The sequence below is a fragment of the Orcinus orca genome, chromosome 1 (assembly GCF_937001465.1).
Source record: "Orcinus orca chromosome 1, mOrcOrc1.1, whole genome shotgun sequence".
Taxonomy (NCBI): domain Eukaryota; kingdom Metazoa; phylum Chordata; class Mammalia; order Artiodactyla; family Delphinidae; genus Orcinus; species Orcinus orca.
The window spans coordinates 131,602,155-131,620,653 of NC_064559.1; the positions used below are offsets into that span (position 1 = coordinate 131,602,155).

The 18,499-nt window shown below is 35.2% G+C and overlaps 1 protein-coding gene across 8 annotated transcripts in view; it reads right to left on the reverse strand.

The window, feature by feature from the left end:
* Positions 1–18,499, reverse strand: part of RPAP2 (RNA polymerase II associated protein 2) — an 85,396-nt gene that overhangs the window by 32,931 nt on the left and 33,966 nt on the right. For all 8 annotated transcript variants that reach the window (XR_004484630.2, XR_007479032.1, XR_007479031.1 and 5 more), the window contains 3 exons: positions 17,783–17,865; positions 15,088–15,168; positions 4,307–4,375 (listed from right to left, as the gene is read on the reverse strand). Coding sequence is in view for 4 of the 8 variants with exons in the window: in XM_049714361.1 (XP_049570318.1) it covers positions 4,307–4,375; positions 15,088–15,168; positions 17,783–17,865 (233 nt within the window). In the remaining 4 variants the exon portion in view is untranslated. The remainder of the gene's footprint in view (positions 1–4,306; positions 4,376–15,087; positions 15,169–17,782; positions 17,866–18,499) is intronic.

Consider the following 18,499-nt stretch of genomic DNA (forward strand, 5'->3'; position numbering starts at 1 on the left):
GATTTGATTTTGTATTATTTCAACATATAGTATGTAATCATAAAGTATGATAAGGTTCAACAAAAACAAAAAATTACTATAGCCAGGAGTTTAAGCAATAACGCCAACTACCAGGTTACTTTATTGCATTTCTAATCCGTTACTAAAAGCAAAAACAAACAACAGCGTTGTCACTATTATAGATGTCCTTCTATGTGTAAGGAGTTCTTGAGAACTTACCTTTGTTAATTATAACATTTATTAAATAAAAATGAGAGGAGTAAAGGAACATTAATTCCTTCACTGTTAAATAAATGTATACTGGGACTTCCCTGGTGGCGCAGTGGTTAAGAATCCGCCTGCCAATGCAGGGGACATGGGTTCCAGCCCTGGTCCAGGAAGACCCCACATGCTGCAGAGCAACTAAGCCCGTGCGCCACAACTACTGAGCTTGAGCTCTAGAGCCCGCGTGCCACAACTACTGAAGCCTGTGAGCCACAACTACTGAAGCCTGTGAGCCACAACTACTGAAGCCTGTGCACCTAAAGCCTGTGCTCCGCAACAAGAGAAGCCACTGCAATGAGAAGCCCATGCACCGCAATGAAGAGGAGCCCCTGCTTGCTGCAACTAGAGAAAGCCCGTGTGCAGCAAGGAAGACCCAACGCAGCTTAAAAAAAAAAAAAAAATGTATACTGCTTAAGCTTTGAAAGATCTTTCAGTGTGATCTTGGTAACTATTTAGGGTCTGAATGCATAGTATAAATATCAGTAAATGTTGCGGTCACACTGGCCATCCAAGTCCTATGGAATTAGTGAGAAATCTAAATGAAGTGTGCATGGGTCATATTGTATTTTTATATATAAATGTATTGAGTGTGGAAAGATCAAGTGAACCAATTTGATTTGATGAATTTCTTTCTGAGATTATATGGGTATAAAATTCCCATCAGTATACACTGATAAATTACACATTGTGGTTCAAATTTTTAAAATGTTAATACATCTGTGAAAGTGCAAGGGAAGTTACTAGGAAAAGATGATTTGCTACAGAGACACCTTATCTACTTTTAAGAATACAGATGTGAAAATTCAAGACTCAGATTTCTTTCATCTGGACTATCATGTTTTGCTCAAAATGTTGATTTTTCCCTCTAACAAGAGCTAGACTTGAGCCATTTATTTTACTAATAAAATTATATATGTGTATATGTATCCTTTTCTAAATGGTTCTCATGAGGAATTTTGAAAACACCTTTCATGCATTAAACAAATGCTAATAATAACAAAACTTTGCAATATTCATATACAAAGAACAGTACCATTGTTATAATAATACTGAACATATTATCTTACTATATTCATCTTCAGTGTCTACAACTGCCATTCAGAACCTTTTTCCTAGCTATAAAGATTTATAAGAAGTCCACTTTTTAATATGAATTCCAGAAATGTCTACAATGACTAAAAAAATTCCATTGGCAATTTGAGAGTAGATACAACAAAGATTTTCTGAATCATAGGATAATTATTAAAAAAAAGGTAATCCCATGTATGCCTACATTCAATCTTAGTGGCGATAAATCAAAAAGCTGAATGAGGGGTTACTGTTCTACAAATACATGTGAGTGTTTACCTCCTTTCTCTTCATATGCACATACCTCTTTGAGTGTCTAAAGTCTCCATATTTTTCACTGGGTTTAAGGTTCTTTATCTAATGCTGGCCCTCATGCCTACTTTTTCTTTCCCCAGTAACAAAATATCTTCCCTAAAAAGTAACTGTGAACTCTAAGTGGGAGGAAAGAGGGGTGCAAATATAAAGTATAATTATACTTTACAGAAGCCAATGGGATTAGTTTTAACATAATGGATATGTATTTTAATTTTATCCCCATCTCATATAGTAACATTTATTCTAAAAGGATGAAAAAAAGGACAGGCTGAGAAGGAAAGGGTCTATCAGTTGAGTCACAGATTCCCTGGGGGGGCAGAAATATGAAAAGCTAAAGGGGATTTCTGAGAAATGAGGAAATAAGAAATAAAATAATATGGGGACAGGAGACAGAAGTCTTAGGATCAGATGACCAAACAATAAGGAGATTCAGCTAGGGAAGATAAAGAATGTTCAAAGAGGGCTTATTGCAAAAGTTACAGAAAATTATGAGAAAACAAGATTTCAAAGGCAAAACCCAAGAGGTACCAGCTAACTTGGTGTCTATAGTGACCAAGATTTTAAAAGAAGCCAAAAGGGCCCTAACTGGAAAGGTTTTTAGTTGTCAAGGGATCAAAAGGACCAAAGACTAGGAGAAGGATGGGTAGATCTAACTGTAGGGCTTAGGGAAATAATGGAAGAGAAGGATTCAAGGTGAATGACAAAAGGAAACAGTGTTGACTGCTACAACCTTAAGACTGACTGCACAATGTGAAATATGCAATACGTCTAAGATGTGTGCAGTTTCGTTTCTTGAATTCAATTAAGTTACTAGTTTTATGGGTCACTGACCCTTGAAATACCTACACTACATCCAAAGTTAGGCAAGTCAAATAAAAGGACTAGCAAAGTTTTCAGTATTTTGGGCCACATGGGTGCCTCTATTAAAATCAAATACTAGAGGTATACTTTTGTATGGACTAAACTTAGGAAATTTTGATGGTAGACTTTTAAATTTCATTTTCCATACTTTTTTCTGTTGTTGTTCCTTGCTATACATTTTGGAGAAGGTGAGGCAGTGGTCTGATACAAAAAGAAGTAGGACCTAACGTGTCCTCAGTAAGCAGCTGCTCATTAAGATAATACTTCCAGTTACTGGCTTAGAAAGCAAGATTCTGAGATTACTGCTGAGCCTGGGCCTCTGACTTGTCAACCAAAAAAGCTACTTCCCCTTTAGTATAATGAACTACAGAAGTACAGTTAAACAGTTATCTACGATGGTTTATTAGCAGGCATAGGATATGGTGGGTGAGCAGAGATACTGATATTTTTTTTGCCAGTGACCAAAATATTTACAAATTTCATAAACTGGAAAGAACTTTCTAAAAAATTAAGATCTGTTTCACAAATTACCAATTCAACTGGAACACTGAATAGCAGAAATGACAAAAGATTTGTTCTTATGGTTGATAAAAAATTTATGTCAGGGCATTCAAGTAAAGTTATTTTCTGTGTTCTGATTTAACGAATCATGTGAGCTGTATCTCGTTGGGTGACACGGATGCTGGCTCACTGAAGCCTACTCTAATGCCTCCCAGCACAGCCTTCTGTGGGACAGTGAGGCCAGAATAACATGTCAGACTGAAGTAACATCAAAGAAAGAAAAGTAGGGCTGGAGATGCTATGAGGTTGGCTCATAACACTTCTTGACCTGTGAGTGTCCAGTAAGTATTCAATGTCCTATGGGCTTCAATGACCTAACAAGTACCAAGTAGCAACAGTAATGCAGTAATGAATGGTCTTCAAAAGAAGACTTTTGCAATTCAAGCTGAAAAACACTACACTTACTAGATGGTTTTAACTCTATTGAAAGCCTTAGACACCACTAGTGATTTCTTAAAAGGTGAATGAGTATTAAATGTTTTATATATGCTTGTGTAGTATCTACTTTAGTTCCTTTAAATCTGTTTGATTTTAAAGATGTACATTAATTTGGAAAACAAAACTTTTCTGATGATATCACTGATAAAAATGCTGATGAAAAATGAAATAGCATTGCTGTATTGGTAAAAATACAGATGTAAAATAATGAGGCCATTCAACATTAATAAAATGTACTGTTAAAAATGAAATTAAGGGGGCTTCCCTGGTGGCGCAATGGTTGAGAGTCCGCCTGCCGATGCAGGGGACACGGGTTCGTGCCCCGGTCTGGGAAGATCCCACAGGTCGTGGAGCAGCTGGGCTCGTGAGCCATGGCCGCTAAGCCTGCGCGTCCGGAGCCTGTGCTCCGCAACGGGAGAGGCCACAACAGTGAGAAGCCCGCGTACCGCAAAAAAAAAAAAACAAAAAAAAAAACACAAGAAATTAAGGGACTAGCCTGTATATATCATATCCCACATGGAGATGTTCTTCCCTTTCAAATGATTACAAATAATATTTGAGAAGAAAAATGCCCTTAGAAGATAGTAAAAAATATAAAGAGAATGATTACAACTTATCAAAATATAGCATATCACTTTACATGAAAGTTATTTTATCATATAGGAAAGGAAAATAGGCACAAAATAGAGGTACAATATTTTCCAAGAAAGTTTAGAAAATCAATGAATAACTTTGTTTTCCCCTAATCAAAATTCTTCATATTTAGTATTTAGAGTTAAAAATATGAAAGAGTACTTACAATGACAGCAACACCAAAGCAATTAAGGTCCACTCTGCAGGTTTATGTATAATATTTCTGTTTGTTAATCTGAAAGACAGTAAGATAAAATTTACCCAAAGACTGTTAAATACATAACCCTTCTATTTTTAGATATAATCAGATTTATGATATCATGAAAGAGCACTATTTTTTAATTCTTGTTATATTTGATAGAACAGAGTTAATAGTATAATAATGTGGCTTGATATTCAGTATCTAATAATGGCCATCTCAAAAGGAAGTGTTCTAGCCCCACTTTTATATATTTATAACAATACTACTATTAGACAAGATGGTGATATAAGAACAATATGGGAAACTGAATTGTATGGTTTATTAAAATACATACACAAACACATACACCTCCCTGTAACCATATCCTCTATGTTTTTCCCTAATCAAATGTTTTATTAAAGCTGACAAGGTAAGCAATTTCTGATTTTAATTTTAATTCACCTTTTGTACCTTTCTACCTTGTGCTAGGTTGGCAGCAGGCAATTAAGGGATGTCATAATCCATAATTTACAGAAATGAGAGTTGACTTAATAAATTATAATACTAGGTCTTTATTCAAGAAAACTTAAGTTTTAAAAAATCAGAAGTAATTTCTATCACTTAGCAGTTGATGACAATAAAATACATTGTAGTCATCTTATTTCTCAGAAAGCATTTTAAAAATATCATTTATAAATCAATAAAAAAAACAGCCAACAACATCTGATAAAGGACTGTTATCCAAAATATCAAAGAAATCTTAAAACTTAATAGGAAAACAAACTGCCCAATTAAAAACTGGGTCCAAGACTTCAACAGACACCTCACTAGAGAAGATATACAGATGGCAAATAAGCATATGAAAAGATGCTCCACATCATATGTCATCAGGGAGATGGAAATTGAAACAATGAGATATACCACACTATTAGAATGGCCAATATCCTGACCATCAACAAAACCAAATGCTGGCAAGGATGTGAAGTAAGAGGAACACTCATTCATTGCTGGTGGGAAAAAAAAAATGGCACAGCAATTTTGGATGACACTCTGGTATTTCTCACAAAACTAAACACAGTCCTATCATATAATCTAGCAATCACACTCCTTGGTATTTATATACCCAAAGGAGTCAAAAACTTATGCCCACACAAAAACCTGCACATGAATGTTTATAGCAGCTCTACTAATATAACTGTCAAAAACTGGGAAGCAACCAAGATACTCTTCAGTAGGTAAATGGATAAACTGTGGTACATCCAGACACTAGAATATTATTCAGCCCTAAAAAGAAATGAGCTAGTGGGACTTCCCTGGTGGTCTAGCGGTTAAGAATCCGCCTTCCGATGCAGGGGACACGGGTTTGATCCCTGGTTGGGTAACTAAGATCCCAAATGTCGCGGGGCAACTAAGCCCACGTGCCGCAACTACTGAGCCCGCGCGCCACAACTAGAGAGAAGCCCATGTGCTGCAACGAAAGATCCCGCATGCCGCAACAAAGATCCCGAGTGCTGAAACTAAGACTCGATGCAGCCAAATAAATAACACCATAAAAAAAAAGGGCTATCAAGCCATGAAAAGACATAGAGGTATTTTAAATGCATATTATTTAAGTGAAATTTAAATGCATATTATTTAAGCGTAAGAAGCCAGTCTGAAAAGGCTACAAACTGTATGATTCCAAGTATATGACATTATGGAAAAGGTAAAATTATGGAGACAGTAAAAAGATCAGGGACTTCCCTAGTGGTCCAGTGGTTAAGATTCTGAGCTCCCAGAGCAGGGAGCCTGGGTTCGATCCCTGGTCAAGGAACTAGAACTAGCATGCCGCAACTAAGAGCCCTCATGCCTCAACTAAAAGATCCCGCATGCTGCAACTAAAGATCCCGCATGCGGCAACGAAGATCCTGCGCGTGGCACCTAAGACCTGGTGCAGCCAAATAGCTAGCTAGCTAAATAAATAAATAAATATTTAAAGAGATCAGTGGTTGCCAGGAGTTGTGGGGTGAGGGAGGATAGATGAATAGGTGGAGTGCAGAGGATTTTTAGGTCAGTGAAAATACTCTGTTACTATAATAATGGATAGATGTCATTATACATTTGTCCAAACCCACAGAATGCACAACACCAAGAGTTAATGATGTCATTAACATAGGTGCATCAATTATAGCAAATGTATGACTCTGGTGGGGGATGGTTTTAACGGGAAAGGCTACGTGTGTGGGGGAAGGGGGATAAGGAAAATCTCTGTACCTTTCTCCCAGTTTTGCTATGAACCTAAAACTGATTTTAAATAAAGTCTATGGAAAAAAAAACAGCCAATAAATAAATTAGCAAAGGACATGAGCAGGCAATTTACAGAGGAGGAAAGCCGAATGGCCAGCAAACATTTGAAAAGGAGCTCAATCTCACTATTAATCCGGGAAATTAATATAAAAATGCACTCCATTACATTGGCAAAAACAAAAGATTAACAATACCAAGGGTTGGTGAGGACATGAAGAAATATTACTTTTTTTTTTTTTTTTTTTTTTTGGCGGTACGCGGGCCTCTCACTGCCGCGGTCTCTCTCGTTGCAGAGCACAGGCTCCAGATGCGCAGGCTCAGTGGCCATGGCTCACGGGCCCAGACGCTCAGTGGCATGTGGGATCCTCCCGGACTGGGGCACGAACCCGTGTCCCCTGCATCAGCAGGCGGACTCTCAACCACTGAGCCACCAGGGAAGCCCAGAAATATTACTTTTAACACACTGTTGATGTGAGTAATCAAACAATTTAGCAATATCTAATAATACTGAAAATGCATATGAATAACTTCTAAATATAAACCTTAAACTCTCTCACTATGCATAAGGAAATGTATATGAAGATGTTTGATGTGACACTGCTTATAATAGAAAATATAATAAATCGTGGCATTTTTATAGAATACTAAATAGCTGTTAAAAAGAATGAACTTACACATTTTGCTCATCATAATTTGAATGAAAGCAAGTATGGTATGACATTATTTATGAAAATCAAGAACAGACAATATTCATATTTATGGACACAAATATATGTACTAAAAGTATAAAAACAAAGACTGGAAAGATATACACGAAATTCACAGTACTGGTTGCTTCTGGGAGGAAAGGAGAATGGATTGGGGAAGAGGACAAAGAGGACTTCATGTTTTAGGTCTTTTGCATTGGTGATTCCATCTGCCTGAATGATAGATAAGTTTTCTTATGTCACCTTTGCAGTAGGGTCTACCTGGGCCACACTATTAGTAAGTGCAACTCCCTCTACCTCCCAGCCCCAAACTCTTGACTTTCCTTATCCTGCTATATATTTTTCTTTATCCTTGTACCACCTACCACCTTCTAACATACGGTTATTGTTTATTTTCTGTTTTGCCTGGGCTGAGGGCAGGAATCTTTGTGTTCTTCACATATTTATTCCAAGTGCCCAGAATAAGAGTCAGAAGAGATTCAATTAATTTCTTCTGAATGAATGAATTAACTTATAACATTTTATTTATTTTATTGAAAAAGGTATGTCTTAATAGATTTGATTAATTCTGAGTGGAGATGTGTATCTTTGTTACATTACTCTGAATTTTTTCCATAGTTAAAATGTCTACAAATGTTTCCATAGTTAAAAGTCTATATGATATAAAAAGCAAGTACAGTATAGTGGTTAAAGAGTCTGACAGATATGGGTTCAATATTCAGATCTGTCAGTAGTAGTGTTTTACGTTGGACACATTCAATGGCTGTAAAACTTTTTTTTTTTTTAATTTAGTAAAATGGGGACAATAGTACTACCTACCTCACAGGGTTCTTGTGAGGATTAAACGTACAAACGACGTCCATGTTGCCAAATCCAATGGACATTTCTCAGTTCCCACCTTAATATACCAGGAGCATTTGACACAGTTGATCAATCCCTTCTCCTTGGTACACTTTCTACACTTGGTTTCCCCTCGCCTGATTCCCCTCCCCTCTCACTGGCACTCCTTCTGAGATTTTGGATCACCCCTTCTGACATTTTGGATCACCCCAGGGCCTCTGCCCTTGTGTCTCTGCTCTCCTCTATATGTGCTCATTCCCTTGGTGATGTCATCCAATCTCATAGTTTTAAATATTAGATAACTATGTGCTCACAACTCTTAAATTTATTATCTCTAGCCTGTACCTCTCCCTTGAATTACAGACTTCTATATCTAATGATCTACCTTCATTTCCACTTGAATGTCTAATAGGCATCTCAAAACTTCAGTATAGCCAAAATTGATTTCCTTATCTTCCCCCGCAAACTGGGTCCTCTTGCAGGTATCTCCATCTCAGTAAATGGCTACCCAATCCTTCTAGAATCCAGTTGCTCAAGCCAAAAATTTTGTGGGTAACCTCGACTCGCTTCATATCCCATGTCAAATCAGTCATCAAATCCTGATGGTTCTATTTGCAAAATAAAATGTTATCGCTTTTTATTACCTCCACTACTTTCACCTTGGTCAACATAATTTCTTGCCTAGATTATGGAAACAATATCCTAAACAACATCTAAACGGTCTTCCTGCCTCTGACCATCTACTATACTTCTCAAATCAGCAGACAGAGTGATACTGCTAAAAATATATGTCAGATCACATCCTTCCCCTATTCAGAATCCACAAACTGCTTTCCATCTCACTCAGAGTAAAAGTCAAAGAATGACCATGGCTCCAAGGACTATATAACTATACTATAGCCATTCCCTGCCCTTTACTTCTCTGACCATATCTCTTTGTACCTTTGCCTCTGCTCATTTCTCCAGCCTCACCAGCATCCTTAATATTCTGTGAACATACCAGGCCTGCTTCTGCTTCAGGGCATTTGCACCTGTTGTTCCCTGTCTGATATATTTTCACAGATAGCAACATGGCTTGTTCCCTCACCAACTGTTAGGTCTTTATACAGATGGCACCTTCTCAATGAGGTCTGCCCTGACCAGCCTATTTAAAAATCACAACTTCCTCCTTAGTACCATTCCTTTTTGCCTGCTTCTGGAGAGAAAAGGAGGAGAATGAACTGGGAAAGGGAAAAAGGTATATCACCACATAATAACACACATATTGTCTTTAAAATTTTACATATCCTCTCCATTAGAATAGTTAATGAGAGAAGGAATTTTTTTTATTTTGTTCACTGTTTTATCTGTAGCAACTAAAACAGAATCTATCACATAACCAAAAAAGGCCAAAGAAGGGTAAGCATGTAAGAAAAAAAAATGTCAAAAACAGTTAAATAGAATTTCCTTTTCTATTGTATTCAAATCTCCCAAAGCCAAGACAAATTTAAGATTTCATGAATTTATTTACTCGTTCAGAAAAAAATCTAGTGAGTGCCTGGCTCTATGCTACCATTTCAGGCATTGGGGAAAATACAAGGTCTCTGCTTTCACTTCAAAGTACTCTGCTTTCACTTCAAAGTACTTTAAGTGGCAGAACAGCAAAATTTTTACCTGCTATCATATTTCCCCTTTTGCTGAGCCAAAATAATTTCAAGCACAGATGCTAAATTATCATACTTAACTATTTTCTGAGTGATAATTCAAAAATTAAAACAGTAATATTTGATAGAAAACATTTTAAAAGCAGTTCCAAAATATAATTGGAAATTCAATACAGATTTAGAAAACATACACTGAGTCATCACTGATGAAATTTAAAAAGGACTTGTGTGTCAAAATACAATTTTAATTCAAATCATATTTAGAAAAATATCTTGCTTCAACAATGACAACAGTGAATCATTACCAAGCAGCTTCTGATGGAACCACTATGACAGGTAAATCAATGTAACATTCCAGATAAATGACTAAGATGCAATTCAGTGGAAAGCACAGCTCTATTCACTGGGGAAAGATTCTTCAAAGAGCTGAAAAAGCTGCTTCATGTTTACTTCTAACAGGCTCTCAACTCTGGCTGAATATTAGGATCACCTGGGGGGCTTCTGAAAAACACTAATGTCTGAGCCCAACCCCAGCCAAATGAAACTCAATCTCTAGGGGTGGAGCCAGGCATCTGCAGTTGTTAAAAGCTCCCCCAGGTAATTCTGATGCACAACTGGCTTAAGAATCACTGTTCTACAAGTTCCTATTATTGGTTATCATTTCAAAGAGAAAGATATGGTTATTTATGTCAACTCTCCCACCATCAGTATTGATTGAAAAGATCTCCCAACACTAGTCACTGTCATCAATACGGCGTTTTCCCAGAGACTTCACCTAGAAGACCTAGCCTATGGTCACATACCTGTTAAAATTGTCCTGCCACAATCTGAAGACCCCAAAACGCATTATCTTACCAGAGGTATTTCTGTATTATAAGTAACAGACATTTTGCTAAAAGGCAGCAAAGTCAATTTAAGTAATTTTTATTAAAGCTATAGACTTTGATTTGCAGGTACTAAAGAGTAAATATTTTCAAAAATAACAACAACATTTTTATATATAGCATCCCCTACACCAAAACAAAGAAGAATTTTTTGGCTTATTTCTGCAGAAATTGTTGAATTTCAAACATATATAAAAATAGAACATAAAATCAACTCCCATACAGTCATCACAACTTTAACAATTATCAACTCCTGGTCAATCATGTTTCATCTATACAACCTCATATTCAACATCACCCTAACCTGGATAATTATGAAGCAAATCCCACACATCATATTGTTTCATCTAGGCTTTAATTTAGTGTAAATAATGCAGAAAGTAACTTGAAAAAACTTAAATAAGAATGACAGAAAAAGGTGATAAAATAACAGTTTATAAATATAAAAGGAAAGTGATATTTGAGTCTTCTCATTTCTGCAGTCTGTTGGCTACCTCTTACTAAACTAAAGAACACTGTGCCTCTTGTCTTGGCTAGCTTATGTGTCACAGAAGGCACAGGTAACAGAATCCTCTCAAGTAGAGTTCTTACTTGGGGTCTAGAGTGGTGATAAATGAAGTTACTTAAAAAAAACCCTTTAATACTAATAATTACTGAGACAACCAATAGATTCCTTTAAAAATTTTTTTTCAGGGGCTTCCCTGGTGGCGCAGTGGTTAAGAATCCACCTGCCAATGCAGGGGACACGGGTTCGAGCCCTGGTCTGGGAAGATCCCGCATGCCACGGAGCTACTAAGCCCGTGTGCCATAACTACTGAGCCTGTGCTCTAGAGCCCGTGAGCCGCAACTACTGAGCCCATGCGCCTACAGCCCGAGCTCCGCAACAAGAGAAGCCACCACAATGAGAAGCCTACACACCGCAATAAAGTGTAGCCCCCGCTTGCCACAACTACAGAAAGCCTGCACCCAGCAATGAAGACCCAATGCAGCCAAAAATAAATAAATAAAATAAATTTATAAAAAAAATTTTTTTCAGCTTTACTGAGGTATAATTGACACATAGTAATTATATATTTAAGGTACACAAGTTGATGTTTTGATATATGTATACGATGTGAAATGACCACCACAATCAAGTTAAATACATTTCCATCACATAGAGTTACCATTTTCTTCCTTTCTTCGTTTCTTCCTTCCTCCCTCCCTCCCTCCCTCCCTCTCTGTCTCTCTTTCTTTCTATCTTTCTTTCTTTCTTTTTGGTGAGGCCACTTAAGATCTATCCTCTCAACTTAGATTTGGGGTCTAAACCTAACTACTAGTTGTGTGATTTGAGATTACTTAATCTCTCATCTCTCATCTGTAAAATGAGGATAATACCACTATTTTTTGGAAATTAAACGTGTAAGGTCCCAAGCACAGTCCGGCAGATAGTAAGTACTATATTGAATACACGTATTGACATGGACTAAACATTATTACCAGGGCTGCTTCAAAAGACCAAAATAACAAATAGCCTGGATAGTGAGTGGTTTCCAACCTGAAATACCTAAATTTCTAGGGCACACGAAAGTAATAATGTGGCAATCTTGCAGTTGTAGCCAAACATTTTTTTCCAATGGGTGTCCAGTAAGTTCTGAGAACCTCAGAATAGTTAAAAAAAAAAAAAGAAAGAAAGAAAACATACAATTAGGTAGAAAAACAGCTTTAGAAAATATAGGCAGAGTAAGTTGAATCACTTGTTCATTTACCCCACTATTCTAAATGAGTGGGGTAAAAAATGAAGTACAAAATTCATATTTGTAGTTCAAGATCAAAGGCTTTATTCTAATATTTCATCTAATGTGTCTTTAGTGACTTTACCAGTTTGCTCAGAATGGTGATTAAATAAACACTGTCTGCAAGAAATTGAGTAACAAGTCTTTTAAAAATCAATGAAACAGAGTAGCACCTGGTCGTCTTCTTCCCTCAGCTAACCTTTCTTTATATGATATTTACTTCCTAATAAATCCACACTGTACATATCTATTCAAACTTTATCATGAGTGTAGACAGTTGAAAAACACTTTTGTTTTCTTTTGGATGCATGGTTTTGTGACAGGTATATGACCTAGACCTAAAAAACAAGTGTCTCTCTCTTCCTAACTAAACAGAAATGCAAAGAAGTTCAGCTTTCGTCTTGGTATTTGGCCCAAACCCTCCTTTTAGCAAAGCATTTAGTCAGTCTTCCAAAGGCCTAGGCCAATCTGAGCATCATTTCTGGCATTCAATGATCTTGTGATTGCACAGTTACCATGACATCCAATGAGTGTAACAATGTCAGTAATCAGCACAATCATGTCATTCAGATCTATTGTTATTCCCTGAACACTCACTTTCAAATATAAACATTCTAGATGAAATGGAGTGAAAATGTTCTTATGTGCTTGTTTCATCAGTCAATATAAGAGTAAAATGCTGTAGTAATTAATGTTGCTTATGAAAACTTAATTTTATGCATAAAAGAATTAGTAAAAATTTTCAGTTATTTAGCAAAATAGATTGACAGTTAATACAAATATGTCATACATTAAATAGATAACTTCCTCAAGAACATTATATCTTGGAAAAAATGTTTATAAAAATTCAAATAATGTAAGACAAAATCATAGAGATTAATCATAATTCAGTCTTTGCAGAACTGTATAATGTACTACCATTCATAACATTAAAGAAAATAACATTTAAGAGCTGTATTTAAATTTCAGTTATTTACTTCCATTTAAGTCATAAATTTTTCAAGAAAACATCCTATTGGGGAATTCTTCACACCTTGTGATGATGAATTAAAAACAATGTTACCTCATAATACCATGGGATGGAAAAATACCTAAACTATGTAAATAAAGGATGGGCAATAATTCAAATATAATCTCTAATCAAAATAATTTTTAAGATGTTAGGACAAGCCTGTTAGAGAAAATTAGGGTACCCCAAACACATTTTGTTTAGTAAAACTTCACAGTAAACAACTCTACAAGAATGTCTTAATATAGTCTTAGGTCTATGAAGGCTGAAGATTCAAACATAAAGTGTTACAAACAATCCTTTTCAGTAGCTGAAGATGAAGAATTTTTGAGACATGCCTAAACTTTGAATCCTAGCTCCTAAACTTTGAATCCTAGCTCCTCAAATAAATTAAAATAATAATTTATTTGAAAACATTTTCCTGAATTACTTTGTGGCACACAAAAAGGTTAGTGATGTTTTCAAATGTGCTGGTTGAAAGTGTATATCTATTTGGTATTACCTATGTACAATACAGGGACTGCAAGAGAAATCTAACTGCTGACAGTGTCAAGAAACTGTTCCTGTATTATAATTGTAAACTTTAAAAATCTTACTACTACTGTTGGCAATAAACTATAATAATAATTGATTTTTTGGATGAAATGATTCTTTTACCCTAGAAGTTCATCCTATGTTGGTGCTATCTGGCTTTAGCCACAGACAACTATTAATTTAACTCTGGGTCACTGGCATTGGGCCAAAATGCGTATTTGGTACATCTCTACTAATAACGTATTTAGAGGCCTATCTCTCTGCTTCTTAGTAGAGAACCTCGTCTTAGCCTGTTGAATATTTTTACCTTGATAGTTGCAGAAAAATCCCAACTGCTCCACTTCGTAATTGATATTCTCTATTCTTCCTGTCCTTGTCTGATCACTTTAAGTCTGTCCCACACTACTCAAAGCTAAATTATCCACTGTTTTGCACTGCTCTCTGTGCTCACCTTGTCTTCTCACAGGAGTTCTTCCTCAAGGGTGGGCATTAGTCTTCTTCTGTATTGTCCATAGTGCTGGTCATCTGATATATATTTACTAATTCACTAAAATCCAAGATGTCACTGACTAACCACCTTTGTGTCTCAGATATTCTCCTTCTTAGTTTTAGGCTATTCCATAAGTAAACTATCCCAAACTAAACATATCAAGGTTTGAGCAAATAAGGGATTACATTTAACAAAAGATATAAGCTGGAGGGCGAGGGACAAATTGGGAGATTGGGATTGACATATACACACTACTACATATAAAACAGATAACTAATAAGGACCTTCCTACTGTACAGCACAGGGATGGGAAAAGAACCTAAAAAAGAGTGGATATATGTATACGTATAACTGATTCACTTTGCTGTACACTTGAAACTAACACTGTAAATCAACTACAATAAAAATTAAACAAACAAAAACGAAAACAAAAGATATAAGTAATGTTTAGTGGAAGAGAAAATAAAACAGTATTTAGATTTAAGACAATAAAGGTAACTCATTTACTTTCTTCATGCCTTAGTCTACTATGGATTCTGCAAGGCAATTACATAAAGTCAAAATAACTGAGAAGGAAAATCCTAATATTAACACTAACCTGAAAGTTCGGACAAGATTTTTAAGTTGTGTGTGAACATCTCCTAATGTAATCTGAAGAGGCCCCATAAGTCCAGGCAATCTGAAAATAAAAAATTACATTTCCTTTAAAATATAATTATATAGATACATTTCTGGGGGTCTTGCCTAAGTCTGGATTTTCCATAGGGAAACACTGAGGTGGAGACAATTAAGCAAGGTTGTAACTGGTAAGAAGTCATAAAGAAGTATTTCAAAATAACTCCACACTCTTATTTTGTAGCCTATGCTACAGAATGAGGCACTGAAATGCAAAAATATCATTTTGGCTGCCATCTATATTCTTGTCTCTAGTGTTTCTTAACTTTTTATTTTCAAATATTAAATAAATGGAAAGAACACAGGCCAGAAGAACTGCCCTCCAAATGGTCCAATATGGGAGTGTGGCATATTTCTTATTACATCCTTATGGTAAGAGTAAACATTGGTACATTTCTAGAGAGCAATTTGACAATATATACTAATATTTTAAATGTGGACACTCTTTGACCCAATAGTTTTACTATGAAAAAATTTATCCTAAAGAAATAATCAAACATAAAAAAGATGGTTATTGGAGAAATATTTTTAGTAGTGAAAAAATGGTAACAAATGTCCATCAATAGGTGGTTAAATAAATTATGATATAACCAAATAATAAAATCTTTAAAATAATAATATAAATCTATATTTTTTAATGTGGAAAGATATTCATGATAAATGTTAAGTGAAAAATGCATATGTAGTATTGTTCCATTTTCATAAAAACATACATGTTATAATGCAATTGCATATCACACATAGTATATATCGAACATATGTCATTCTCTCTAGGTTTAGACTATACCAGAGGGAACCAAATGGAATGAATATACACACACCAGCTATACCACATATATGTCAGGGATAAACATCAAAATATTAATAGTTACTGTTGAGTGGTGGAATTACAGGTGATTTTCGCTTCCTTATTTATATCACTTTCTACAGCCTAAATCTTCTGGAATAAGCATGTATTACTTTTTAAAAAAACTTATTATAAAAGTTTAAAACACGTTTCAAAATAGAGACAGTAACAATAACCCCATATTTCTATTTCCAGATTCAATCTCCCTATATTTTGCTACATTTGCTTCATTTTTCCTTCCTTTTCTTTTGCAGTATCTTAAAGTAAATCCCTGACATCATGTCATTTGACCCCTAAATTATTCCTTATTTATCTCTAAATACAAGTGCATTTCCGTATATAATAATAAAACCATCACACCTAACCAAATTAACAATTCCTTAATATCATCTAATACTCAGTGCATATTTCATGTTCTTTGATTCTCTGAAAGTTTTTTGTACAGTTGGTGCTACTTTTACAATGAGAAAAAACTCAACTGCTTTCATAAACAACCAACCAAAAAAATCCCTATGTCACTATAATTATTTTGTTTTCAGTGTTCTTTGTGCTTCTTCTTAAATTATTCCACCACTTCTCAAATTTAGTTCCTGCCCTAATATCGATAACTTGGTCTTCTAGCAGGGTTCCTTTTGGTATCTTCTGTTGTAGCCCAAATTCCTTCAATGACATGCCTATGTGGTCTTAAATTTAAAACTGGGTACTTTCATTAGATAAAAAGTCTAGAAAACTATTTTCACATAAATCCCTACCTACTAATTACATGCTAGGATAGTTAATCTATCCCAACTTTCAAAACCTTTGTAACTAAAATCAAGGACTGATATCTTCTTATTCTATGAATCAGACAGATGGTGACTTACACTGTTGTCTAAACTAATATTTAACAGAAACAAATGTACAAGTATGAAGAGCAGGTAAAAGACAAAACAGATTTATTATATATGAAGAGTCTAACACACAACAGGCATTCAATAAATATTAATTTAAACACTTATTTAACATGTAAAATTTAGAGAAGTAAGCTGTTCAAAATACTATGGCTTCTAGAAAATAGGCTTTTCTTATTTTTGAACTACTACAAAATTAAGACTTCTGCACGTGCACAGCACCTTAAATATTGACTGAAAAACACCTTTCTGTCTTTTCTGCTGAAGAAAAAAAATGCTGGTTGAAAAGTTCAAGACAGCCGTCACACCTCTGAAAAAAAGATTTTCAAGCTCCTTTTGAAAGAGAAACCAAGATTGCAATTTTCAAATGTCATTTATGACTGGGCTAATTACAAGAACAACAACTTCCACTACGGGAAGCTTAAAACTAAACTGCAAAATTCAGGTTGTTGAGTGTGAAACGGTTCTATGAATATGTATATAGAATAAGTCAATAAACCGTTAAACCTTTATAAAATCTTATTTACACGTGAAACTGATGTGACACATTTACCACAAATCAGTATTTAAATGGGTCTAGCTCTGATATTTTTTCCTGACTTCACTAGATTATTAAATGGGAGTGAGGCAGTTTGATTTTCTACTCCCATAATTTCAACCTTCCTCTTTATTATGTGTCTCTATGTCTTCTACACAAAACAATTTCAATATTCTTTGGTAGGACATCTTAAAAATCTAAATTTCTCAGGTGACAAAATCCACATAAACTTTACACGTTATTCTTCTGTTCAAAATTCAAGGATTACACCAATAAGTTATGAACCCACACATATCAAATTAATTTAAATATTATAAACATGGAATGATAATTACATACTTACATTTTACTCAATTTTTCAAGTACGATGCGTTTTCTAATCTGGTTCTGAGAACTTGAATCTATCAGTGGAAAGGTGGGATCATGCTGAATCACATTTTCAAACAAAGCAAAATAAAATCATAAATTTACATTCTTTCTTTGATAAGAACAACAAACATTAAAACACAAAAGTTTATACCTGTGGTATGGTAGAATAAAAATTAGACTTCAGAATTAGAATATTTAAATTTGAGTATTGGCTCAGTCAGTAGGCTGGTATGAACTTGCTTGAGCCATCTGCCCTCTTTTGAGAGCATTTTCTCATCTGTATAATAGGGATACTAATACCTTCTTTATTAAATGAGAAAACGTATATAAAAAGACTTCGTAAAATGCTAAATACTATATAAATATAGGAGATTAAAGGACTAAAATTATCAAATGCTATAAATGTATTATGGGAAATTCCACTTCTAGAAACGGCAGACAAGATAATTCAAACCACTTCTTCTGCTGAAAAACTGAAAAAACTGGGAAAAAACCCACGATTGTTTGAAAGCATCAGAGAGCTAATAAGGTAGTAAAGAATTATGGTCTGAGATTCTGGAGAAAGTAATTCCAGAGAAGGCACTGACTAATTCCAGAAGAGGCAATTTAGATTATGAGAACCTGAGCATCAGAGTTCAGGGCATGCCAAGAAGGAAGAGGTACTGTCAACCTACCCCAAACTTGAGAACAG